Source organism: Grampus griseus (assembly GCF_964374135.1).
Source record: "Grampus griseus genome assembly, chromosome: 7".
Lineage (NCBI taxonomy): Eukaryota > Metazoa > Chordata > Mammalia > Artiodactyla > Delphinidae > Grampus > Grampus griseus.
Genome location: NC_139001.1, coordinates 33,339,245 through 33,365,927, shown reverse-complemented (window position 1 = coordinate 33,365,927; position 26,683 = coordinate 33,339,245). Strand labels below are relative to the sequence as shown.

At 43.3% G+C, this 26,683-nt stretch overlaps 1 protein-coding gene across 1 annotated transcript in view; it reads left to right on the top strand.

Annotated features, from left to right (window-relative positions):
* Window positions 1–26,683, top strand: part of KIAA2012 — a gene marked incomplete at both ends in the record, with an annotated part of 111,906 nt that overhangs the window by 34,758 nt on the left and 50,465 nt on the right. The window contains 3 exon segments of the mRNA XM_082658188.1: window positions 78–188; window positions 11,381–11,449; window positions 20,256–20,332. Of these exon segments, the coding sequence (XP_082514314.1) occupies window positions 78–188; window positions 11,381–11,449; window positions 20,256–20,332 (257 nt within the window).

Sequence of the window (26,683 nt, the reverse complement as noted above, 5' to 3'; positions counted from 1 at the left end):
CAGGGAGCACGGTCCAGGTTCAGTCTCCCTCCCCTGCACTGGTGCTAACACTGCCCATGTTTGTGCTTATTTTCAAGAAAAACCCAGAGACCCCACACTGGGACACTTCTTGCTGGGTCCAAATGGAGAAAACAGCTGCCTGTCCCTCCCAAGGCCTACCCAAACCAAGGAGCTTCTGTCGGGTGAAGGTAAGATGATACATCCCAGGTCAGCCTCGCTTTCTTGGGGGAAGATTTTACCTGCAGCTTCCAAAACTCCCCAGCAGCAGAGACATCATTAAAAACAGATGCAAGTCAACCAGTTTCTCCCCTCTCGCTGAACCCAGGGATGCTTCTGTAACTCAGACACAATAACCCAATGTCTGCATAGCAAGTTTGCTCTTGCTGGAGCATCTGGAGAGAGACGTTCCCATGGAATGGCTTGGAGGAGGCCTAATGTGCCGTGCTGATGTCTTGATGAGGATGATAAAGTCCTCTTGGTATTTGCCCAAACTAAACACTGCCTTTTCTCTTCTTTCCAACCACCCTCCAGAGGTGGAGGTGGCTAATTGGTAATCCAATCAGTTATCCTCGTTATGTGTATTGGTTCATTGCTGCGAATCATCTGGCTCCTGACAGATATCAAGGCAGTTTCCAAAAACCCTTCTGGCATGTTCACTTTTTGGAAAAGGGACGCTGGCTCTGGGCAATAACCATCTTGCAAAGGAAGAAAAAAAAATGAAGTCAGAGGGTGATGAGTGTCAACCACCCAGGAACCATCATGATGCGTATGCATGAGTCGTACAGCCAGCAGGCCTCTTAATGAGGGAGATTAAAATCTGCACTCGTTTGGTGGGTGATGTCATGACTGCCTCAACAAAAAGAACATGGAATCAGAGCCAGGAGATTTGAGTAGCCCTGGCTTGTCCTCTAGGTTGTCAGATGACTTTGGGTCAACCCTTCATTGTGTCCAAGGTTCCTCCTCTCCTTCGAAATAAGGGGATCGACTCCACCACCAGCAGCTATGGACTATTGCTGCATTTTACGTGTTGTGTCTGTTGCTGTGGAAGTAGCCATTTAGTACATGGATTTCCAGAAACCAGAATGCATTCGGTTCCAAATCCAGCATTAAAGAACTTCCATCACCACTTGGGCTGTCCCATGATATGAGTATAAAAATAAGTTGGTTCTGAACTGGCGGAAGCAGGAGTGAGACAGGTGGAGGCCACTGTCACTGTGACACAGCTGGTGCAACAGCTGGAACGCAAACACGATTCTGTTCACCTGCTACACATTTGTCCACTCTCTTCCAAGAGAAATAGCTCCCCTTTGGGCAAAGCAAAAGCCAGAAGCAGAAGAGGAAATATTTAAGTTACATGTTTAAGTTTGTTGTCATCTCGTCAGCATCATGTTTCAGTCACTTCGGCATCCTCCGCACTTAGCACAGTTCCTGACACAAACAGAGCAGGATCACAGTAAATGTTCATTGAAAATCTTTCAATAATTTCCACACAAAAGAAAGAGAGAAATGAAATTTATGCTGAATAAATCGAGACTTGCCTGCCATCTTGTCTTAGTCCCATGAACAATGTATTTAATCCTACTTGCCTCTCAAACCTAAAGGCATTCACTGTGAGCTTGTTGAATAAATGAACAAATGAGTCATCCGTCAATCAGTCAGTCAGTCAATGGCCTCTCTCTAGCCTGTGCTCCATATACAGCTGCTGGACCTCCAGCCTCGACCATGATTGCATAGGGCCCTGGGAGGCAGGCAGAACCTTAACCCACATCTCCCTACAGGCCCAGCTTTCTAAGAGTCTCTGTTAATGGGAAAGCCCTGTTTTGTTTTGCTTTGGGAAGCAGGATACTGAAAAACATTTTCAACTCCTGCAAAGGATTTGCTCCACCCACACCAAATTCTTTGCAGCTGTTTGTTCAAATGTATCTTGATCACCATCCCCACCCTACTCTTCCAGTCTCATCTCCCACTATATTCAGGCCCACCCTTTTCTCATCTGTCTGACGGCCCAAACATTCAGTCTTCCTTCTCTTATCTCCCAGCCTTTGCCCAAGCTGCCCTCAAATATTTAGAATCATTTTAAGTTCCAGGGGAAGGTTCATCTTTTCCGGGATATTTTCCTCAATAAATCCACTTCATCTCACTGAACTGCTATGATGTAGTTTTCACCCATTTCTCTCTCTCAATCCCACTTTTGTGATTACTGTATTTATATGCATCCGTTTGTTGTTTAGCTCCCAAATATATTAGAAGAGTCCTAGAGATCCTCTTATCTTTACCATATGTCCAAGAAATGCGTGGACAGAATACCCCAGGTGCCATAAAGGAAAGTTTGGGGGGGATCATAGTTGTTGTTTCTTAATTTAAAAAAATCTTGGGTTAAAGTGGAAATATGATCTGTCTGATCATTCTGAAACTTTCAGACTCTGCCAGCATCTACTTGGAAATAAATTCTTAAGCAATTAGATCATGATATCTTGCTTTCAGATAGCATAGAAGAATGAGTATAAACCTTCAGAAGAATAAAGAAAAGATGTGAAGACTTGAGCTGGAATTCGACCCTCTTGGTCACGTTGGGATATTGCAACACTTAGAAAATTCAAAGGCTTAAGAAAGGAAAATTTAACTTGGAAGGATACAAGTCAAAACATTGGAACATTGGAGTTGCTTATCCTTGATTCAAATCCTTCATCTATTCTCCTAGTCACAGTGGCAGCAACAGAAGTTTTCTTTCAGAAGTTCTTTTATTCAGAAGTTCTTTATTGCAAGAAGCTCAAGAATGTCTGTGCCAGTGGTTCGGTTTGGGACTCCAGGTCCCATGCAAATTTAAATTCTTCATCTCGTTCAGAGTTTCCAGTTGACACCTGCTCTTGTCCTAAAAGGATTTTTACCCCCAAAACTTGCCTTGTTTTTTGGTCATTTAATTAGCATCCTTCTCTCTTGCAACTCTTTCTTGGTATGGTGGTTTTAAAATATGTCTACAAATTCTTTGACACTTGTTCTTTCAAAAGGGGGAGCCCAATTCTCCTCCCCTTGAGTGTGTGCTGGACATAGTGGCTCACTTCTGATAAATATAGAATATGACAGAAGTGACAGTGTGTGACTTCTGAGATGGTCCAACCCCAGGGAAACCTCCAGATGACTGCATCCCTGATCGGCATTGTGACTGCAGCCTCACAAGAGACTGCACCGGAATCACAGGCCTAAGCCCCTCCCAGATTCCCATAGAAACTATGTGAGATATAGTAAAGGTTATTGCTTTAAGTCACTAGATTTGGGTGTAATTTGTTTTCATAATAGATAATATACTGGTGTCATTTCCTGATGGTCTACATTTTGGTAAACAGAAAAATGAAGGGTCCAAGAATATCCCAGCTGATCTCAGAACACTGATTATTTGGGGGCAAACGTATGCTAAGTGGTTGACTTTCTCTGTGTTCTCCCCATTTGTCATTTGTGATAATGTTGGTTGTGGGGACTCATGGGTAAAAGGATCCTTCCATGTTGGTGGGATATTTGACAAAGTATGATTTTCCTTGAGTAGCCTTTCTCTCAGCAGCTGTTGCTTTAGTGAAGATGCCTAGAGATTTAAAAGTGAAGAAGCCCAGGGCTTCCCTGGTGGTGCAGTGATTAAGAATCCGCCTGCCAATGCAGGGGACAGGGATTCGAGCCCTGGTCCGGGAAGATCCCACATGCAGTGGAGGAACTAAGCCCGTGAGCCACAACTACTGAGCCTGCGCTCTAGAGCCCATGAGCCACAACTACTGAGCCCATGTGCCACAACTACTGAAGCCCACGCACCTAGAGCCCACGCTCCCAACAAGAGAAGCCACCGCAATGAGAAGCATGTGCAGCGCAACGAAGAGTAGCCCCTGCTCATCGCAACTAGAGAAGGCCTGCGTGCAGCAACAAAGACCCAACGCAGCCAAAAATAAAATAAATAAAATAAAATAAATTAATTTTAAAAAAAAATGAAGAAGTCCATTAGATGAGACAGCGAGAAGAAGAAGAAAGAACTTTGGACTAAATATCCAAAGTCTTGGGTTTTATTCTCAGCTCTACCACCCTGATTTCTGTGATCATTGGTGAATAAATCTACTGCTTTGGAGCTCAGCTTCTCCATATGGAGGAAGAGGAACTGGGATTAGATCCAATCCTCCCAGCGTATATCCCATAGAACTCCAAGTCCTCAGAAGGTTACCAGGCGTTCTGTTAAAAAAAAAAAAAAGTTCTGAGGCCAAATAAGTTGGAAACCAGTAAGCTAAAGCGAAGCACATTCCTTACTGCAGGAGCCTCTGCTGTGTTAATATGGATTATGGTTCCTCAAGATGACGACATGCAATGTTTCCCAAACTTATTTGACCACTGAATTCTTTCTTGTTTTTAGTAAAGCATTATGTGCATCTAACTAGTTTTTGGAACACACTTTGGAAAATACTAAACATTATTTCTAAGGTTCTTTCCAGTTGTAATGCTGTGTGTTACTAAATAACCCCCTTTCCCAAGGAGACTCTCTCCGTAGAGCAGTTCTGTTGTCTAAGTCCTGAAGCAGGATCTCAGTCATTCAATAATTCATGCCTGTTCTTGCTTTCATTTTCCAAACATCAGTTCTGAATCACTGAGTCCACAATCCCTCCATCTCCAGGTAAAAAGAAGTAGAGGAAGGTAGGAGGAAGCCTGGGTGGCAATAAGGCCCTTTTGCCCAATCAGTGTTTGTTAATAATCCATACACAATCGTGTTGGTGGATTTACCAGTTCTCAGATGTTGAAATAAAGAAAAACATGGCTGGATACGGTCGCTTGGTACCCAGCATTTCCTTCCAGTGCCCTCCTGTACTGCAAAGGCTGGAAGGCTAAAAACTACATTTCCCAGATAACCTTTGCAGTTAGGGGGTGGGATGCAGATGCAGTTCTGCCAAACAGATGCATTTGCATGAGATTTGAAGGGCAGGAGTGAGGCAAAGGCACTTTGGCTACTTACCCTGGCAAGCGAGCTCGTGAAGACTGTCAAGAGGCAGTTGCTGCAGCAACTCTGTAAGCACCAAGTTCTCTATAGTAGCTCCATTTCTTCTTAAAATACCTTGGTGGTTTCTGTTCTCCACTGAGTCCTGACCCATATACTCTCCTCCCCTTGCAGAAGTTATGGGGGATTCCCATGAGGCTCGGCATGGGGCTAATTTGGGTCTGTCACATGGACCACAGGGCAGTAATAGCTCTGTTTGTCAGGACTTCAGAGGGAAGCGGGGTTCTTTCCCTCACCGCAGTGAACCCAGCACCGCATCAGCAGCCCACATTGGAAGGTGTTCTGATGGCCACATGCAGAGAGCCACTAAAAACCACTGGGGAGTCTTCTTTCCTTTGACAGAAACCTCTCACGATTCCTACAAGTACAAAGACTCCCCTCCCTCGTATTTGGCTGAAAATGTGATATTATCGCCACTTTATGCCTTCCAAAGAAGAAAAATGTCAAAAATAATAGTTCTCTTTGAATCCGCTGAAAATTCCTTTTTTTTAAGAAAAAAGTCAATATGAAGTGTTGAAGAGTATTTAATTCCTCTGTAGTTTTTGCACATGTACATATATTGTTTCTTACAGAGCCTGTAAACCTGTAAATTCTACCTCCCTCGCATTTTTTCTGTTCCAGAGAACCTTAGAGTTGAGATGGAATGTAGGCATCACCTTCATCAGCATTTAAGCAGGGGAAGCATTTTATCAGACAGACTTTCTGAGAACACCTATAGATAAAATGGATAAAAGCAGAGCTGCCTGGTTAAAGTAGGGATGGTCTGACTGTGTCCCGCAACAACTTCTTCAGAGCCCAGCTAATTCTTTCCCTCCTGAAATGATTCCTGGCTGTGGGGTCTATGCAGTCACTAGAATTATAAGACCACAGTTTGAAAACTCTCCTTTATGGATAAGGAAACTGAGGCCCAGAGAGGTACGGTGACTTGCTCAAAGTCACGCAGCTTCTATGCGGCAAATCTAAGGCTCAAACCCAGATCTTCCTGCACCTACTTAGGCCAAAGCTCTTCTCACTAGAACTTACTGCCTCTAGGCCCTCTTGTCCAGGTTTCTAGGCTTCAGTCCCACCTTCATTGTACCACCTCACCTGACCACCTCAGCCCACGTTGATTGCTACTATCTTAGGTCAGCAGTAATTCTTACTACCTGGGTCTCTCACCAGGCACTCCCTTACTTCCTCTACCTTTTTTACTCTTTTTCTTCATCCTCCTCCAAGATCTCCTATGGATAGATCCCCCTCCTCGACTTCTGAATATCCCAGAGAACATCACAGGTACTCCCAGAACATTGCCCATAAATATTGATTGAAACTGTCAGTAGCAAAGACTTACGTGTTCCCCGATATCCATTTTTCCATTACTCCTGTCATTAGCAGAATCCCCTACCCTGAAGTTTAGTTGAACACATGGCTACTTGGCTAGAAATTATATTTCCCAGCCTTCCTTGCAGCCAGGTATGGTCATATAACTGATGTGGCTGATGAAATGTGAACAGAAGTAACTTGTGCGACTTCCAGGTCATTTCCTTAAAAGGAAATCACTGGGGACTTCCTTGGTGGTGCAGTGGGTAAGAATCCACCTGCCCATGCAGGGGACACAGGTTCGATCCCTGGTCCGGGAAGACCCCACATGCCGTGGAGCAACTAAGCCCGGGAAGATCCCACATGCCACAACTACTGAGCCTGCGTGCCAGGTTCTGCAACAAGAGAAGCCACCGCAATGAGAAGCCCGCGCACCACAACGAAGAGTAGCCCCCGCTCGCCACAACTAGAGGAAGCCCACGTGCAGCAACGAAGACCCAAAACAGCCACAAAAAAAAAAAAAATTTGTTTTAATTTTAAAAAAAGGAAACCATTGGACTTGGTTGTAGTGGTGAAGTAGCTTCAACCACGTGGAAGAGGGGAATACTCTAGGGGATGATGAAGCCATAAGATATAAGGAAGCACAGTGCCCAGATACCTTCAGGAAGCAGAGCTACCCTGGGCTACCCCCTTCCCTCTAGACTCTTACCTGAAACAGAAATACATGTTTATCTTTCTGAGTCTCTTTGTTACAGCATATAATGCAACTATATATTCTTTCTTAATCTGGACAAAGCAAACCTAACAGATTTTTCTGATGAGCATGTTTTTGAATCCTCCATTGTGCTCCATTCTATCACACGTGCATTTTTCATTTTAAACTGCAATTACTTAAACCCTTCCCCTATCATTCTAAATTAATTTCCCAAAGTTGGAGTGTAGTCTTTTCCCCCTTAGGCTATGCATTAAGTGAGGCTTTCTTTTCACCATACTTTGTAATGTCTAGGGTGCAGTATTTCTACTTCCCACATCTTTGCTCTGCACAGTCACCTTGCCCTTCCTCCTACCACCTAAGAAGAAAAGATGGTCAGACTAACAGGTGAAGTCTACAAGGTGTCTGTGTGTTCTGTGTAGCTTCAGAGTTAGATTGAAATTGCCAGGCACAGATTTAGTCTTGTCATTTTGTTTACACATTGGGGAAAAAGAATTCAGTTTATTAAATGTTTCATGTAACTGCACCCAAGTTTTGCCAAGCTGGGAACTTGGACCTTTTCTGTGTAGTGACATTTTAATTCTAGTTCTCATAACCTGGAGATCAGACTGTTGCTTTTGCATAATGTACATAGTGTCTCGTGACTAGAGTTTGCTTTGTTTTATAGTATCTGTACTCGTATTTTTCAAGAGCTATTTTGTAAATAGATGATATATTTCTCCCTTGAAAACACAATAAAAAGAAAAAAGCACCCAAAGAAAATGCATCTATAATAATACCTCCCATCCTAGATTGCATTGCTTTGTGACAATCAAACCAGATCATACGTGTAGTATATAATAAAGTATTAAGTAAAATTCCAATATAAAATATCATTGGACCTAAAAGAGAGAAGACCCATAATATCGTGTCCGACTCTTTAGATCAAATGGACAGAACGCCTACCATGTTCAAGGGAAACAGAAGGATGTTGGTATCAAGAGCAAACATGCTCAGGCACATATGTCATCTCATTCTATCATCCAATAATCCTTTGAAGGGAGTATTTTCATTCACATACCACAGGTGAGGAAACTGAAACACAGGAGGTTAACCCCCTTGTGCACATTGATCACACCTGGTGAGCAGCTGAGCTTATTCATTCCCAGGCCCGTCTATCCCAGATACTGTGCTCTTTTCTTCCCACTTCCCAGGGCTCAACCCCGGGCCCTGTGGCTGCTGCCCCCAAGAACCTCACAGCCCCTGTGAGAAAAAATTCACAAGCAACTGACTCTTCTGCAAGGCAGAATGAGATGAGTGCTGTAACAGAGATCTCAACAACACAATGCAGGGGCCTCCAAGGAAGGAGCGATGAATTCTAACCTGCGGGACGAGGACGGATTTTTGCAGAGGAATCTCTATTTGTACTGACTTTAAAGAAACTGGTAGGGAATTCCCTGGTGGTCCAGTGGTTAGGACTTGGTGCTTTCACTGCTGGGGCCTGGGTTCGATCCCTGTTTGGGGAACTACGATCCCAAAAGCCTCAAGGCACAGCCAAAAATTTTTTTTTAATAAATATAAACAAAATTCTATTAAAAAAAAAAGAGGGACTTCCCTGGTGATCCAGTGGGTAAGACTCCGTGTTCCCAATGCAGGGGGCCTGGGTTCAATCCCTGGTTGGGGAACTAGATCCCGCATGCATGGTGCAACTAAGAAATCGCATGCTGCAACTAAAAGATCCCACATGCCGCAACTAAGACCCAGTGCAGCCAAAAGTAAAAACTAAATAAAAAATAAAACAAAGAAAGAAACTGGTAAAGTGGATAAACAGAAAAGAGAGAAAGACATGACCAGCTGAGGGACCAGCATGAACAAAGGCAAAGAGATAAGAAAGCAGAGTCCACGCGGGAAATGATGAGTAGCCTGTAAGAGTGCCCCGTGGAGGGGCTTCATGGGGGGAGATGGGGCTGAAAGGCAGGCCAGGACCAGGCCAGGGAAGGCCTTGTGTGCCAGGATAGAGCTGAAATGCCGCCTTTTAGGCAACAAGAAGTCACAGGTGCTTGAGGAAGGATGTCATGCAACCCACCCTGTGTGCCAGGAATAGGCAAGAGAAAAGGCCGAGTGCTCAGGCTACTGTAGAATCATCCAGACAGCAGCTGACCAGGGCCTGGATGGAAGGCAGTGGGCAGACGCAGGAGACGCGGCAAAGGGATAATCCCCAGGGCCGCCGACTGGATGTGGGGAGCCCACCCAGCACTCTGAGCAACCAGTGACAAACCTGTTTATAGTGTCTCTTTACAAAATTGGCTACAATTCTCATCTCCAATTTTCTACTCAAACTACCATTTTTCTGTTTTCACTTTCAGCTAAGAGGATGACTTTCAGGGTCTCTTGTGTACAATAATTAAGATAAAACAACAGTCAAGGCCTTGGAGCCCGAGTCACCCCACGGCGGCACACACAGGACCACAGCCCTCTCCCACGTGGCACTCAGCTCCAGTACTCCTTTTACTTAAAGTCAAACTCCCACCGGCACACATAAAACATAAATTCCAGTGCTGAGTGCCTCTCAGCTTGTCATGCACCGTGGCTGTTTTCAGGCTTATGTGCTCTTGGGGAAGTGGCGGAGCTCCCCAGCAGTATTTACCCACAACTGTGGTAAATAATACGAGTTCTAAGGAAAACCCTGATAGCAAATACTTGGGAGCTGTAAGGAAGAGGCAAAGCAGTAAGCAGTGATGGAGAGTGTTTGTATAACCCTCCTGCACCCTCTCACCCCGACACACATTGAGCTTTCTCTTTCATGATTGTTTTAGCCTCTTTTTCCCTTCCAACCACCGACCACTCAATTCTTTGAGGGAAAATTAACATTCATTATGCAATTTATCTCTCTCTTTTTAATCCAGAGTGTCTGTCTCCAAGGTCCCTACTCAATAATTAATGTTTGTTCTCCTTTCCCATTCTCCAGAGCATCTATTCTTGAACTGTAAGGTCAACAATTAACGCTAATTATGGCTTTTTCTCTCTCCAGTGTTGGTTCTCAGAATCCCAAGTTGCCCTGCTCAGCCTAAGTTACATGTGTGCACGTGGCTGCTTGTGTGCACATGAAGGTGGGAAAGCACCAAGGAGCAGGCTTCTCCAAGCCCCCCACTTTAGCAAATCAGTAAAACCAAACATTCTTCTTTGGCAATGTCTCTAGTATATGTATTATCATTAATGAGATGATGAAGCATAAATATATACACATACATACATACATGTACTTGGAAATGAGCTGGGGGGGTAGTTAGATCTCAAAGTCTTTTTCAGATATATTTGATTCCCTCTGACCTTTTTCCTCCCTATTTCTATCTCCTTGATCTCTCATACCTCTGTCTCTCTGACATACACACGCAAACACACACACACACACACACCAAATTTCTCATTAAAAGCCATACCTCTTGGGCTTCCCTGGTGGCGCAGTGGTTGAGAGTCTGCCCGCCGATGCAGGGGACACGGGTTCGTGCCCTGGTCCGGGAAGATCCCACATGCCGCGGAGCGGCTGGGCCCGTGAGCCATGGCCGCTGAGCCTGCGCGTCCGGAGCCTGTGCTCCACAACGGGAGAGGCCGTAACGGTGAGAGGCCCGCGTACTGCAAAAAAAAAAAAAAGCCATTCCTCCATTTCAGATTCACTCAGCTGATCTCCTTGCTATCTATTACCTCTCCCCTAACTATCTTTCTCTGGTCTGTCATCCTAATTCTCCTCAGCCATTAAAACAGCATTATTTTAACTAGTGTTCCTTTTGACGGACAAGGACAGCTAGGAGAACGATTCTCACCAAAAGTGACTCTAAGAGATTGCAAAAAAAATTCATCAGGGCTGTGCAAAAGCCTATCTTTCTGGCTAGAATCAGATGGGCTAGAATCCCTCCTGTCTCCCTGGTCCAACCCTTGAATTTGCGCTACAGCTGGAAGCAGGGGCTCCTCACGTTTGTCTGTCATACCCCCCATCGCTGCACGCACTGGGGTCCCGCAGCACATCTCCTGTTCAAATCTGGACATCTCCTCACAGCGGGTGTCAGGCATTAACTCTTTCATGCTCTTGTTCTGTCAAAAGTTCTCCTCTCAGAACTTAAGCATCACAGTACCCGCAGGGTTTCACCCTTAAACATCTTATAATAAATAAAAATATTATTTTCTTCAATGTTTTTTAAATCCTAGATCAACCTTCCCTCCATGATAGCATCTAAGGGTTTTCAAAACTATCTAATTCATTATGAGGCTTAGGCATCAAGCCATCCACTTTGTTTTCCCCTGTCTTGGGGTAAGGAATAGCTCTTTTTCAAGACTTTTCCACACTCTCAGGTAAAACCCTTATTGTTTTTCAGCCTGTGAATCTGTCAATTCAAATACCAGCCGTGGAGAGGAGGAGTCTAGTATTCAACATCTTCTGAAAGGTAAGATTCTCCCCAACAGAGTCACCTCTACTTCTCCTCTATGTTATTTGACTCACATACATATTATTTCATACCCAGACCTCCAGAAACACACAATTTCTCCCCAAATATACTAATAAGTAGGAAAGAAGATTCATTTCTTGGAGAGCCTGAGAAATGGAGTATCCTGAAGAGTTACTCATGGGCAGCCCTGTGTGCTGTGGTCTGAGAAAGAAGAAAAGTCGACCCAAATGCCTGTGCTGAGCTGGCCCCGGAAGGAGAACTTGCAGAGATGTCCTGTGGGTTTCGCAGATCATACCGTGCATAACTCACATTGTAATGAAGTGAGCATTGTCTCCCAGAGTTGTGTACAGTTCAAACTGCACATCCACAAACTAGAAAGCTATCTGGAAAAGACTCTCGGGCTTGTATTCTAAATGGAGGACTGAGGCCAGTTCTGCCTCATCCAAGGTTCCTTTGCTATTTCATTTCCCCCGTGGAGAAATAAGCACAAGCTGAGAGTGTAGCTTATCCTCCACCCACTGCCACTGCTGCTGCTGCTTCAAACCAGGGGTAAATATGTAAAGACTTTCTCTCACTCCTAAAAATAGTCTTTCATTAATAGAGAAATGTGTGTGGTCTTCCTCACTGCTTATTTTGGGGCAGGCAATGATGAATCCTGCATGAGAGACCTGCTATAGCAACAGGAAACAAGGTCACAGATCGAGGGCTGGAGCCAGAGCTGGGTGGAGGGCACTGGTTTTGCTAGAGACTGCAAAACTAGAAGGAGAGAGGGCACCATCAAATGCTTGCCAATCTCAAAATCTGTAAGCAGAGAAATACTTGGGAGCCCAGCATTCTGCGTTACCCCTCTCATCATTCTCCTTGGGTGGACATCCTGACCATGGTGCGAAGAGTTTCAGGGTCATTTCTGTTCATTCTCACTTGTTGGCTAGAACTGGGCCAGAGCAGCTCTTAATAGGAGCCCACCAGCGAAGGATATGACGATGATGATGATAACTATCATTGCTATCTATCTCCATGCCAAACATTGTGCTGAGTGTTTTACATTCATTAATTCACTTCATCCTCATTGCAATGATATGAGGTAAATTCTATTATTATCCTCACTTTTCATCTAGGACAGTGTGGTTCAGAGAGGTTAAGGAACTAGCCCAAGGTCACACAACTAAGTGGTGAAGCTGGGATTTGAACCGTAGAAACCTACATTTTTACCACTATGCATGGTGACATCAATCTAAACAGGGACGTTTCCCAGACTCACAGTTACAGAGAACAGACCTGTGGTTGCCAAGGGACGGCGGGGTTGGGGGTGGAGGATTGGGGGTTTGAGATTAGCAGATGCAAACTATTATATATAGGATGGATAAACAACAAGGTCCTACTGTACAGCACAGAGAACTGTATTCGATATCCTGTGATGAACCATAATGGAAAAGAATATGAAAAAGAATATATATATATATATATATATATATATATACACAAAAAACCAAATCACTTTCCTATACAGCAGAAATTAACATAACATTGTAAATCAACTATACTTCAATAAAATTTAAAAATAATAAACAGGCACATTTCCATCTGACAATATGTGAGACTTTAGGAAGTTCCTGATTTCATAATAACTCATACTCATAAATGACTTCTGTTGCACATCCTTTTGTCCCTCCAATTCCCCTTACTTAGCATCAGACACCCTTTTGTGGGTAACACTGAAAATGATTTGCAACTTTTAGAGATATGCGGAGAAGCTGAAACCCAGTAGAAACAGTTTGGAAGAACCAAACTCCTAAGACAGATTATCAAGCCAGATAGGCCTGTTTACAGGGTAGCTCTCCAGACCAAAAATATCCTTCCTAATATGGATGAAAATGTTACAATTTCACTTCATTCTCTTATTAAAGTCTCACTAATAATAGATTCACTTTGAATTCTGAAGTAGTCTCTTAAAAAGCTGATACTTCTGAGAAGCTACCAATCATTCACACTTCAGTAAAAATGTATTGAATCAGATGGCTGTCCTCTTGCAACCTAGCTGAGAAGAGCTGTTCTGAGGGACTAAAAATTCTAATGGGATGGGAACAGAAGTGGATAATTTGGGAGTAAGTAGAGTCTTAAGGGTTGAAACATACCTGCCTGTTGGGGTACCCTGGAGGGCTTGTATGAACAGAAGAATATTAGCTATATGGAAAAAGAGGCACACAGAGCAAAGAACATAAAGGGAAATGGTAAAGTGACAAAGACAAACTTGAGCTATTTCAGAATTGCCCCATGGCAAGCTTTATTTCCAGGAAAGGGAAATAAAACTTTTATTCCTTGTCTTCTCTACTCCTAGTAACTAAACGACCTTAGGCTAATGCAAATCTCTTTCTCATTTCCAAGCTTTTGAACACACAGTTCCCTTTGCCTGGAGCATAATTCCTCATCTCCTCCTATCCCCTAACATCTTTTTTTTAATTGTGGTAAAATACACATAACATAAAATTTGCCATCTTAACAATTTTTAAGTGTATGGTTCAGTAGTGTTCAGTAGATTCATGTTGCTGTGTAACCAGTCTCCAGAACTCTTTCATCTTGCAAAACTGAAAATCTATATCTATTAAATAACTCCCCATTGCAATGGGACTACCCATATAAGCACAGAATACCTGCTGCAGGGCTTAGAATAGAGGAAATTTATCTGTTCCCTTGATTTGCTCAAAGACCTTAACAAAAAATTCTTACATCTCTTTGAGCTTAACACTCCCTATTTGTTTGTAAGAAAATGGATATAACACTACTCTGAAAATACCAGATACCCCTGGAATTGAGTTCAAAGAGCAATTTATTTATTTATTTATTTTTAAATTTAGATATTTAGAAGACCCTCAAACAAGCACATACGCACAAACACATACACACACACACACACACACACACACACACACACACACACACACACACGACAGAGAGAATAGGAGACACAGAATCTTCCAACAATCTTCCAGGGGATCACAACTCAACACCTCTCTACACTTCACTTTCCCCTTGGATTTTTTTTTTTAATTTTACTTTATTTGTTTTTTTTTATACAGCAGGTTCTTATTAGTCATCAGTTTTATACACATCAGTGTATACATGTCAATCCCAATCGCCCAATTCATCACACCACCACCACTGCCCCCCCGACACTTTCCCCCGTTGGTGTCCATACATTTGTTTTCTACATCTGTGTCTCAATTTCTGCCCTGCAAACCAGTTCATCTGTACCATTTTTCTAGGTTCCACATATATGTGTTAATATAAAATATTTGTTTTTCTCTTTCTGACTTACTTCACTCTGTATGACAGTCTCTAGATCCATCCACGTCTCAACAAATGACACAATTTTGTTCCTTTTTATGGCTGAGTAATATTCCATTGTATATATGTACCACTTCTTCTTTATCTGTTCATCTGTCGATGAGGATTTAGGTTGCTTCCATGACCTGGCTATTGTAAATAGTGCTGCAATGAACATTGGGGTGCATGTCTTTTTGAATTATGGTTTGCTCTGGGTATATGCCCAGGAGTGGTATTGCTGGGTCACATGGTAATTCTATTTTTAGTTTTCTAAGGAACCTCCATACTGTTCTCCATAGTGGCTGTTATCAATTTGCATTCCCACCAACAGTGCAAGAGGGTTCCCTTTTCTCCACACCCTCTCCAGCATTTGTTGTTTGTAGATTTTCTGATGATGCCCATTCTAACTGGTGTGAGGTGATACCTCATTGTAGTTTCCATTTGCATTTCTCTAATAATAAGTGATGCTGAACAGCTTTTCATGTGCTTCTTGGCCACCTGTATGTCTTCTTTGGAGAAATGTCTATTTACGTCTTCTGCCCATTTTTGGATTGGGCTGTTTGTTTTTTTAATATTGAGCTCCATGAGCTGTTTATATATTTTGGAGATTAATCTTCTGTCCATTGATTCATTTGCAAATATTTTCTCCCATTCTGAGGGTTTTCTTTTCATCTTGTTTATGGTTTCCTTTACTGTGCAAAAGCTTTTTTTTTTTTTTTTTTTTTTTTTTTTTGTGGTACGCAGGCCTCTTACTGTTGTGGCCTCTCCCGTTGTGGAGCACAGGCTCCGGACGCGCAGCCTCAGTGGCCATGGCTCACGAGCCTAGCTGCTCTGCGGCATGTGGGATCTTCCCAGACCGGGGCATGAACCCGTGTCCCCTGCATCAGCAGGCGGACTCTCAACCACTGCGCCACCAGGGAAGCCCAGCACAATGCATTTTAAAGCTGGTATGGATTTCAAGATGTCTGTGTGTGTATATATCAGCTATATTTCTCAACTATAATAAAGTTGAGAATATTAAGTTTTGTTCTGTCAGAGTGATCAAAAAATAACTTTTATTAACTAGTAATCCATAAATACTGTCTTCTGTTTCATCACTCTTCAGACATTTGTGTTATCGTCTCATCAAAAAGACCATAAAGAAGCATGAGGCTTTTCTTAAGGATATTTTTCCTCCTGCTTTCTCTCTTGCTTCTTTCACACATCTCCCTGTGGCCTAAGGATTTACATTTGCTGTTGTCTTCATTCCTAGCAATTACTCATTTGAAAATTAATGAAGACACCAGCATCAGAACATGTCCGATAGAAAGAACTAGTGTGTCTGTTTTACAGAGCACATAAAGATTGCTCATTCATTCACTCAGGAAACAGTAGTTGACCATCTACTAATGCCAAATAATGTGCTGGGCATAAGGATACAGTTGAGAGATAAAGTCCATGCCTTAAAGTCATCCACAGTAGTGGAGTGTGCTGAGAGCTATGGATGAGCACAGGCTAACTCAGCCTAGAGTTTAGGAAGGCTTTTGGAAGGAGAGGACACCTAAGCTGAGTTTCTAAGGATATATGTAGGAACTAGCCAAGTAGAAAAGAGGAAAGAATGCTCCAGGGAAAAGGACCATATCAAGGTTAGAGAACATGGTGGCATGGGAGAAATGTAGGCAGCCTGTAATGCCTGGACCCCAAGGTACATGTAGGAGAGGAAGTAGTGAGAAAGACAGCTGGTGGGGTGGGCAGTAGCCAGATCATGAAGGCCCATTAGCAGCAACTAAGGAATTTATCCTAAAGATTGTGAGATCCTGTTTACACAGAAACTGACATAACCAGATTTTTATTTTAGAGAAATGACTCTCCCGGCTATGTAGAGAATGGATTGAAGGGGGTAAGACCAGAGGCTGGGAGACCAGATATCTGCATTTGTTTGAGAGCAAGTGACCAAGGACAATATTTTCTGCAGAATATTGAATTGAATTGGTTGGCTGCTTTGTATGTAGCTCTACCTTCAGCCTCTTTTTTGAATTCCCTTCTTCCATACCATCTTCCACTACAGGTATCCGTATTAATCCTATGATGTATATCGATTGGAGGGTTTCTCGTGTAGTTGATATTTTATTGCTACACAACTCGAATTTCAATTCTGTCATCTAGCTTTCCTTCTATTTGGGGCTTGGTAAACTGCCATGTACCTTTGGACCTCTCCATAAAAAATAATTTATGAACTTTTGAGAGAAGCTGGTGTTCCCAAAGCTAGACTCTTGAGACTGAGCAAGCCTTGGTCTAAGAAGATATAAGTAAGTAAAAGAAGTTATCCCAAATTGGAAGAAAAATATTGTCCTTGTATTTACTAGGCATTTCCATATTTAAATTCAGACTGACTCATATCTTCTAGATCCACTTGGCTCCTTTAATAGAGCTCCCTGGGGTATGTCTTTAGGCTGGAGACGTTCTCAGGTCTTGAGCAACTGTCTGATATGCCCATCTCACCCTCCTCCTCAACCAGGAAGATTTAAAGTGAAAGTGTGTAGCATAAACAAGGTCTTAAATCTTGTTCCAATAATTTGATGATGACAATACCAAAAGGCCATCTTGGGTCTTGATCTCCTGCATTAAACAAACAGACTCAAGATTTATTATAACATGATGAAAGCTCTACAGGTCATAGGCATCTTGAGTCTTATTATATAAAGTAAAGAAGGAAAGATCAGCAGGGCTATGTAAAGGGACCAGAATTATCCTTCCTTTTATGGTTATTTTCTACTGGGAAGAATTTTTTTTAACAACCTGGAATTTGCATTTTCCATTTTCGACCAAAAATACAAAACCATGAAGGTACAGAGGCTGACTTTTAGGCCTCCTCCCATTGGCTTCTGCTGCAAGTCCACATGCAAAGCTGTGAGAAGGCAAAGGTACTTTCTGAGATCTGTTTGGCAATGGATATATCCCCTCCTCAATGACGAACTACTGAAAGTTATGGGAGGGAGTTCCATGAGTGCACACTAGTGGTCAAAAGGTACTCATGGCTCAGAAATGGTATGTGTGGAAAAAGACCCTACACATAATTTAGAGGCTCCTGCCAGCACTTTCGATAGCTCCTGCCCTTGTACCTACCAAATGTTTGGCTACTTTGGCGCCTGCAGGTCTGATGTTCTCTCACAAGCCCTGACACGCATCTAGGAAGGAATCAGGTGGTCCACTGTGTCTGATAAGGTGACTTTCTGGAGTTCAGTCTCTATTTTGATATCAGATGAGCATCCTATACCAAGGGAAATAAATATTCTTTAACAATGGGAATAAATATGACTATGTTTCATTTTTATTTAAAACAATAAACAACTTAGGAATTAAACATGGCCAACATAGGCTGAAATGGAAGTTTTAAGGCACCCATATTCCATGCTAGCATCAGATGCTCTTTCCTGCTTTTCAAGTTTTGAGTGTTTGCTGAAGGATCCCATGATTTGAAGAAGGCAGAAGAGGTTTGGGATGAGACCCCATCTAGTAAGGGTCATCTCTGAAACTGCCTGATTATCTGGTGGGAATGCTATCTCCTTGCTAAAAGCCTGTGGCTAGATTAATGCTAGCGTTTGAAAATCTACTCAGGCCTGATGGTGGGCGGCCAGGGAAAGAATGTGTTTTCTGTTTATCTCTTTCGTGGCAGAAATGTTCATCACAGAAAGACTCTGAGCTCCCAGTTTCAGGCAGGCCTGGAAGCTGTGTTGTCTGTAGTCTGTGAATGTACACACCAGCTCCGGAATAATGGGAAAGAACTAGGCCTGTGTTCACAGCCAGTTGCCTGCGTTGGTTGATGGGTCAGTTTCTTCAACTTGATAAGAGGGGTAGATTCTGCCACATGGTTCAGGGAGAAAGTTTTACCACCCCCATTGCTTTATCTCCCAGGAATGCAGTTTGAGTTGTGTCTCCTCCTTGACAGCTCGGACCTCAGTAAATTACCAGGGTCTTGACCCAAGAAATGGAGAAGTCTTAAGCAATTTTTCAATCTCCTATCTAAAAATGTGTTTACATTTCTCGAACTCTGGCTGACTGATTCATTCTCCTGGTGTTGCAAGAACTTTCCTTATGCATTAGAATTTATAAGTTTCATTTCTAAGAGACCCATGGTTCCTTCCAAGCCACAGTGAAGTGAACCTCATCGCAACACAATTCTGTTGGGCTGGATTTGTGCAGAGGATGGATCCGGGCCAAGCAGCTGTGATGTGGCAAGACCAAGTGAGGTTAACAGGAGGCAGTGTGAGGTGGAGGGGGGAGTAGGAGAGGCTAAGTCAGGAGGTCTGGGTTCAGGTTCTGGGCTTGCACTCTTTCAAGGTATGGCCTTGAGTCAGTCACATGAAGTCACTCTCTGGGCCTCAGTTTCCCCAGCTGTCTTAAATAAGAAATGTTTTAAATCTGTGCAGAAGCCATTTTCAAACAAGATAGATGAGAACAGCTGAGAAACAACAGAAAAGGGAAGGTCAGCCCACAAGGAATGAGTAGAGGCTTTAGGTCAAAGAGGCAAAGATGCAGAATCACATATGGCCAGACTCTTAACAGAGCTACTTAGGAGTAGCAAGTATGTAAAGAACTTTTTGTTGGACACTGGTCCCACACAAGAGACTAAAATCCTTGTCAGGGGAGCCATGCACTTAGCTAAATCTGTCCCTCAAATAAACATTCCTTTATAAACATTAAATTTACTTTCTTAGGGGAAAAAAAGGAAAACAAAATCAATCCTATCCCTTTGCAGCATGAGGTTTGAGTGAGGCAGTCTTGGACTCAAACCTTCCTCAAAACCTCACTAGTTGTACATCCTTGGGTGGGTTACTTTATCTTTCGCGCCTCAGCTTCCAGACCTATAGAGAGTATGATAACACAATAACACAACCATGGAGGAGAGTCGTGCAGATTACACGCCAACCACATATCGGTGTCTGTGTAGTGCCTGCTTCAGGGTGAGCGCCATGATTTCCATTAGTCCCCTCCCATCAGCCCCCTTTTGGCCTCTGCCTTTGTTTGCTTCATGTTTCACTTCTCCTGTTGCCCTTCCACAACATGAGGGAAAAGGGAAGTCTCTGATCTCTCTATCTGGAAGGTTGCAGAAGCATTTTCCTACCTCAGTGAAGTAGGATCATACAAATCTATATTCAACAGGATCAGCAGATTTTTTCCATCAATATTTCCTTCTTAATTTCAGCTTTATCTGAGTTTTAGTAGCATAAAGAATATACTTTTGTTCTTTTAAAGAGCAACCAAAACAAGAAAAGAGAAATTTGAATATAAAGTCTCAACACTATATTTAAGGTGGCATTTAGACTGTGCCTGTAGAGGTTACATGTGTTATTTGGTGAGTAAATATGAATGCCATAGGCATGTGTGTGTTTCCAATCTTACACATACGAGCTAGGTGTGTACGGGTATGGTATATATAAAAATTCATGACACCTAGGTCTGACAACCTTGACCCTTTTCTCTCTGATTTTCATCATAGCAAACACTGAATCCAGAACTGATCTTCGCATGAATCTTAATGAAACCTCACCTTTGATCCAAAAGCCAGAGAAGCAGGTACAGTACTGACTCTGCATGAGCATGACACTGGACTTTGGGGTTGTTGTCCCTACTTGCTGTGTGACCTTGGGTGAGATTCTTCACCTCTCTGGGCCTCATTTGCCTCATCAATTAAATGAGACAAGTAGACTATAAAATCACAAATGTTCCTTAACTCATAGACTTGGAATGTCTTAACTCAACTTGGACTGTTTTGTCTGGCTCTTTGCGTGTGCAAATAAGCTGAATAGGCCTTTCCCTGACTTCTGCAAAGTCAAAAAGGGAACAAGGAAACACAGAAAGGCATCCTCCATCGAGGCAGTAGGCACTAAGACTTTGTGCCAATGGGCCCATTTTTCTACTCCAATTCTCATTCCTAATAGGGAGGAAAAAATAGCAATCAAGAAAAAAATGCAAGGATACTGTGAAGAAAGGGAAAAAATGTTTTATCTGAATAGATTAAGAATACCGGGCTTCCCTGATGGCGCAGTGGTTGAGAATCTGCCTGCTAATACAGGGGTTCAAGCCCTGGTCTGGGAAGATCCCACGTGCCGCGGAGCAACTAGGCCCGTGAGCCACAACTACTGAGCCTGCACATCTGGAGCCTGTGCTCCACAACGAGAGGCCGCGACAGTGAGAGGCCCGCGCACCGCGATGAAGAGCGGCCTCCGCTTGCCACAACTAGAGAAAGCCCTCGCACAGAAACAAAGACCCAACATAGCCATAAATGAATAAATTAATTTAAAAAAAAAGAATATGTAACAAAGTTGATTTAACATTTGCCCATGTCAGATACGTAAAAGGAGCCCAATTTAAATATATATATATATATATATATATATTAGTGGTTCAAGGACGTATGTTCGCAAATATTTATAAATTTGTTCCTTCATTTGAAGCTTTGAGGCTGGCACTGTCTTCAGATTCACTCTAGAGAGACAACTCAGGGGAATTCCTAGAGCTTCCCGGGTCTCAGAGAAGCTGGGGCAGAAGCCCCACAGCCCAGGGCTCTCTCAGGTCTCCCCCTGCTGGGCGACAGCAGGATGGCGGGACTGGGGGTGGCACCGGCATGGTCTCTGTTTCTCCCTTATCTCCAACTTCCTGCCTTTCTCCTCTTCCCTCACACTCATTAAAAAAACAGTAATAATAAAGGTAGCTTTGTTTTCCTGTGTGTGCCTAGCCGCTTCTGAGGAAGAACCTGAGCTCTCCCTGTTAGGACCCTGGGCCCGGGTCAGGCCTCCCCTGCGCTGAAACACAGCCCAGTCGACCCTTACTGCTACTGAGGAACCACAGAACCAACATTTGCATGTTTTTGTTTTTGTTTTACGTGCCTGCTTTGAAGACACCCTTTATAAGGGATCTAGAAGGTTTTCTTTTTCAAGAGAGTCTGTGACTGAGGAAAATGTGCTGTCATTCGATAATTCCACAACTGCAAAGGCCTTGCAAATACCTCATATAACCCTAAACTCTCCAAATTCACACAGCCCCGTGGTTGTATTCCAGGACACCTCATATCACCTGCAATAAAAGAGTGGCTCAGGGCTTCCCTGGTGGCGCAGTGGTTGAGAGTCCGCCTGCCGATGCAGGGGACGAGGGTTCGTGCCCCAGTCTGGGAAGCTCCCACATGCCACGGAGTGGCTGGGCCCGTGAGCCATGGCTGCTGGGCCTGCGCGTCCGGAGCCTGTGCTCCGCAGCGGGAGACGCCACAACAGTGAGAGGCCCATGTACCGCAAAAAAAAAAAGAGTGGCTCAGTCATGTCAAATTAAGTCCTAGACTTAATTATGAACCTTGCAGTCAGAAAGAGGAACAGCAGACTGAGGGTCTTCAGCTCTAATCCTGGCTTTACCCTGGGCAGCCGTGGCAAACCAGCTCCCTCGGGGCATTGCCTGTGCCTCCCTCGTGAAAGGAGGGGGGCTGTTCCCACCAGTTGGTTTATTCAAGTCGCAGTAGTCTTATTTCCTTTAGTAGTAGCCCCCAAAGCAAAACCATGTGAGGAAAAGTATAGGAAGCCCCACCAGCCCCCCAAACACAGAGAAAGGGGGGTGGGGTCCGGGAGGGGGCGGTGTCCCCCCTGCCTCCCCTCCCCCTTACTTCTTGAGGCTAACGACTCTTCATTAGATTAATCACTGACTTCAGTTTTCCCTACTTTCTCAACCTATTCCATGGAAATGACTAATTTCATGTTTACTGTAAATCATCTGGAAGGATTGAGAAACAAATTTCTGCCCAGCAGATTTCGGTTACGTACCCTGACGGGCCACTGGCATACTCAGTGGATTCCTTCCACTGTCGCCCTCCCACTCTGAAGCAGGCTAGGACATCACACAAAATTGATCTTTATCAGCATCAGCAGTTTCTGCTCTTCTTTCCTTTCTATTAATGCCGCCCCCCGCCACGCCCGACTCACCCCCTCCCTCCCTTCACTGGGGTCTGACCATATTAGGAGTTCGGTCACACAAAATACCTTTACTTTTTTATCAGTGTGCTAGCTGCGAGGGAAAAAACAAAAAACCCAAAGGTGGGATATGTTGTTATCACCATGCTTTATCGAGAAGTCACATACCTCGATTTGGAAACCCATTTCTGACGGGCGGGTGAGAAAGCCAGACAGCGTTTTGCAGACGTGACTGGCTTCCGGGATTTACCGGGTTTTGGAGGCCGCCTCTGGTGCCCCCTACTGGTTGGATTTTAAAACCTCCGCTGTGCGTTTCCGAAGCGGAGGTCTGCGCTGCGGGCGTGAGCAGGAAGGAGGAGGGTTCCCGCCCCCCACCCCCACCCCCCGACACAGGATGGCAGACCGTGGGACTCGCGCCTCACTGAGGCACCTCTTCCGCACCTGGCAGAGAATCAGGGCCTCGGCGGTAAATCCATAAATAGAAATGCGTAGTCACTGACATCAACAACTTCCTAGGAGTTGGAGGAGGGGGAAGAAACCTACAAGGGGAAATGTGGAGATGAAAAGAGAAATAAAAAAAGAAAAAGGAGACAAGCAGACATGTCTCAACTCCAAGCTCCCATTTCCTCTTTCAAACGAACTGCCTCCCCACTGTGAACGAATCAAGTATTTATGAAGGCATTTTTTGCATATTAATAGCAGCATGTGGAGCATTGCCAGTTCTGAACTCCTAAAGGTATGGTGCCCTTTTTTTTAATGCAGGTCCTACAAACCCCTCACAGAATTTGGTATTCTCCTTCACATATATTTTCTTTTCTGCCTTGTGGCTCCTCTTAAGGAGTTTCATTTGATTAAGGGAAATTAGTTCCGGGGGTACAGTCAGAGACCGAGCCCTGCTCTTAACCTCGGTGGCTGACATCAATCGCTAGAGAAGCTTTTCCTTTTCACCAGGGCCTCTCTATGTAGACAGAGGTGAAAGGTTGGGTGAAGTGACCAGCACCTAAAAAGAGTATTAAAATTGTAAATGAAAATTCTAGCAGGAAGTGTTAACATATCTATCCTGATCGGGGGAGGGGGGAGGTAAAACTTTTTTTTAAAAAAAGTAAGAAAAATAATTATAATTGAATTAACTACAGCAGCATTACTATCTATACTTGGTAAAGATCCCATTCAATTTTGAAAGAAAAACATTGAAACCCGTTAGAAAAATAAGCAAAAGACATAAACAATTCATATCAAAAAGAATAGCAATAGAAAACAAATGTGGAAACAATATTCATCCTGAGTAGCAATTTAAATTCAAACTGAGGCAAACTGGAGGTACCATTTTATATTTGAGATGTGTGCCTCCTCTCACCTGTTTTTCATGGTAACACCCACAACTGATGAGTTTTTGGTAAAACTGGTACACTTATACACTTCTGGTGGGTTGTAATTTGGTTCAATCCACTTGTAAAGCAAAATGGCAATGTGACTTGCAAAACATGAAAAAATATTCATACCCATTGATTCAGTATTTCTGACTTCTGGGAATTTATCCTAAGGAAATAATTCAGCAGAAAAAAAGTGAGTGAAGATGTCCATTGCAGCAGCATCTATAATAGAGAAAAATTGGAAACAGCCAGAGAAATGACTAAATTGTGAGGGGTTTAATTCAGGCATTAAAGTGATGCTTGTTCATCATAGATACTGTGATTTAATACAAAAGGTTTAACACATGGTTTCTCACCTTCAGCACCATTGCAGTCTTGAGCCAGATCGTCTTTGTTGTGGGGAGCTTTCCTGTGCATTGTATCAATAGGATGTTGAGCAGCATCCCTAGCCTCTACCCACTAGATGCCAGTAGCACAACCCCCTGATTGGTGACAGTCAGAAAACGTCTCCAGGGCTTCCCTGGTGGCGCCGTGGTTGAGAGTCCTACTGCCGATGCAGGGGACGCGGGTTCGTGCCCCGGTCCGGGAAGATCCCACATGCCGTGGAGCGGCTGGGCCCGTGAGCCATGGCCGCTGAGCCTGCGCGTCCGGAGCCTGTGCTCCGCAACGGGAGAGGCCACAACAGTGAGAGGCCCGCGTACAGCAAAAAAAAAAAAAGTCTCCAGTCCTTGCCAAACGTCCCCTGGAAGGCAAAAATCACACACACCCCAGCCCAACCCCACATTGCAAACTACCGATTTCATTTTAAAAGTAGAAATCAAAGTGATGTCAATTATGACTGCAACTATGTACAAAAAATACTGTATCTATAAAGACTTGCAAATAATGCTTGCAAAAAAGTGCAGTCATGCTCGTTTGAAATTGTCATGCTCGTTTGAAATTATGACTATGTTGGGTTGAGTCTTTTGTTTTTATTTTGTCTTCCTGGTTTGTCATTGTTTTTCTTTTTTTTTTTTTCAAAATTCTCCCTGTAAGGAGGAAAAATGAATCATGAGGAGAGCTGGTTTTATTCAAGTCTAGCTTAAAATGATGAGGAGTCACAGTAAACAGCAAGCGAAACAAGGGTCAACACCATAGTGCCATTATTTTTTAACTACTGTTAGTTGAAATTATTTAACATTAATTAGGTTTTTATTAGATTATTGGGTAAGACCATCAGAATGCTCCTTCTGAGGATCTCAGCCCCTTTTCAGCATTTTATCCCTCTGATCCTAGACTTTGGTGGGGGTGGGAGGCAACAAATTCACCTGTTTTTCTGAAAAGTGTGGATCTCAAAGTATGAAACTCTCTAATCCATTCAGATCCATCTATGTAAGCTTGGGACAAGACTGGCCCTGAGCCCACTGGTTTATGGAGTTGTCAGGGCAGAGAGGTTGTCAGTAAAGAGTATCAAAGTAGAAGCTCACACTTCAATTAGATTCCCCAAGAATCATTGCATCTCTTTGTTTAAAATAAGAAACCGTCTCATGAGTTTTGACATTGTCGGTTTTCTCCCTTTGTTGGAGAAAGCAAACATCCTTTCTCACTTGCTTTATCTTGGGTTTTGTTTTTTTGCTTTGTGGGGATTAGAACTTTGGTAGCGTCCTAAAAATCCTGTTAAACAAAAATTATGTCCCCTTTTCCCATTTCACAAAGCCACTTCTCTTTCGACCTATACTGTCTCTTGAGTTCAGGTTTCATGAGTTTACAACAGTATAAACTCATATTTGATCTTATGTGTCCTAAATTTACCTCTTTTGGATTTCAAAGAGTAGCCTGTAATTCTAGCGCACTAAGGATTTAGGTTGAATGAACCTGTGTTTACCCCATCTGTTTCTTTGGTGGTTTCACAGATGGTGTTCATCTCCCCTTTCAGCCTTCTTCTTTCAGGAGAAAAATAGAACACCTGTAGACACACTAAGTTTTTGTGCAAGGTACAAAGGTAGCCTTTTGTTTCAGTGTCCTTCTGAACCATACCCTGCCTTTTGTTGAACTTCTTTGCTGTTTTCTAAGAGAGCAAGCTACTACTCTTTAAAGACAGACTTTTTTTTTCTTATTCTGCTTTATTCACCCTAGCATCTCACATGTTTAGGACAGTTCTTGGCACATGGTAGCTCCTCAAAAAAAGAAAAATTGACAAATAAATCTCTTATTGACATTAAGGTCCATGTCCTGGTTGGAAAAAAGCCTCTAAGTAGGATTTGGAGATTGCGCTTCTTTTCTTTCCAGTGAAATGATACAGAAGTTCAGCTGCCGTTTCTCTAACACCTCACACCATCTCAGAATACTTCCTACTGTTGGTTGCCATGATTTGGTGTTTCAGTCTCTGAGAAGCTTTGGGTCTTGTGCAGATTGGATGTGTCACTAGGCATCCTGCTTGGAGATCTTTTTGGAGGCTGATAAGTGAGACTGGGCCTAGCAGGGATGCCTGGGAGAATTAACCATCTGCATCTCCTTACCTGGAGAAGTTCCCTTTCCTCCCCACCTTCTATCCTCCTGTTTCTCATTTCTAAAGGCATGGCACAGCATTTCCCCAGCTCCATGCTCTTCCCCCCTCAGCC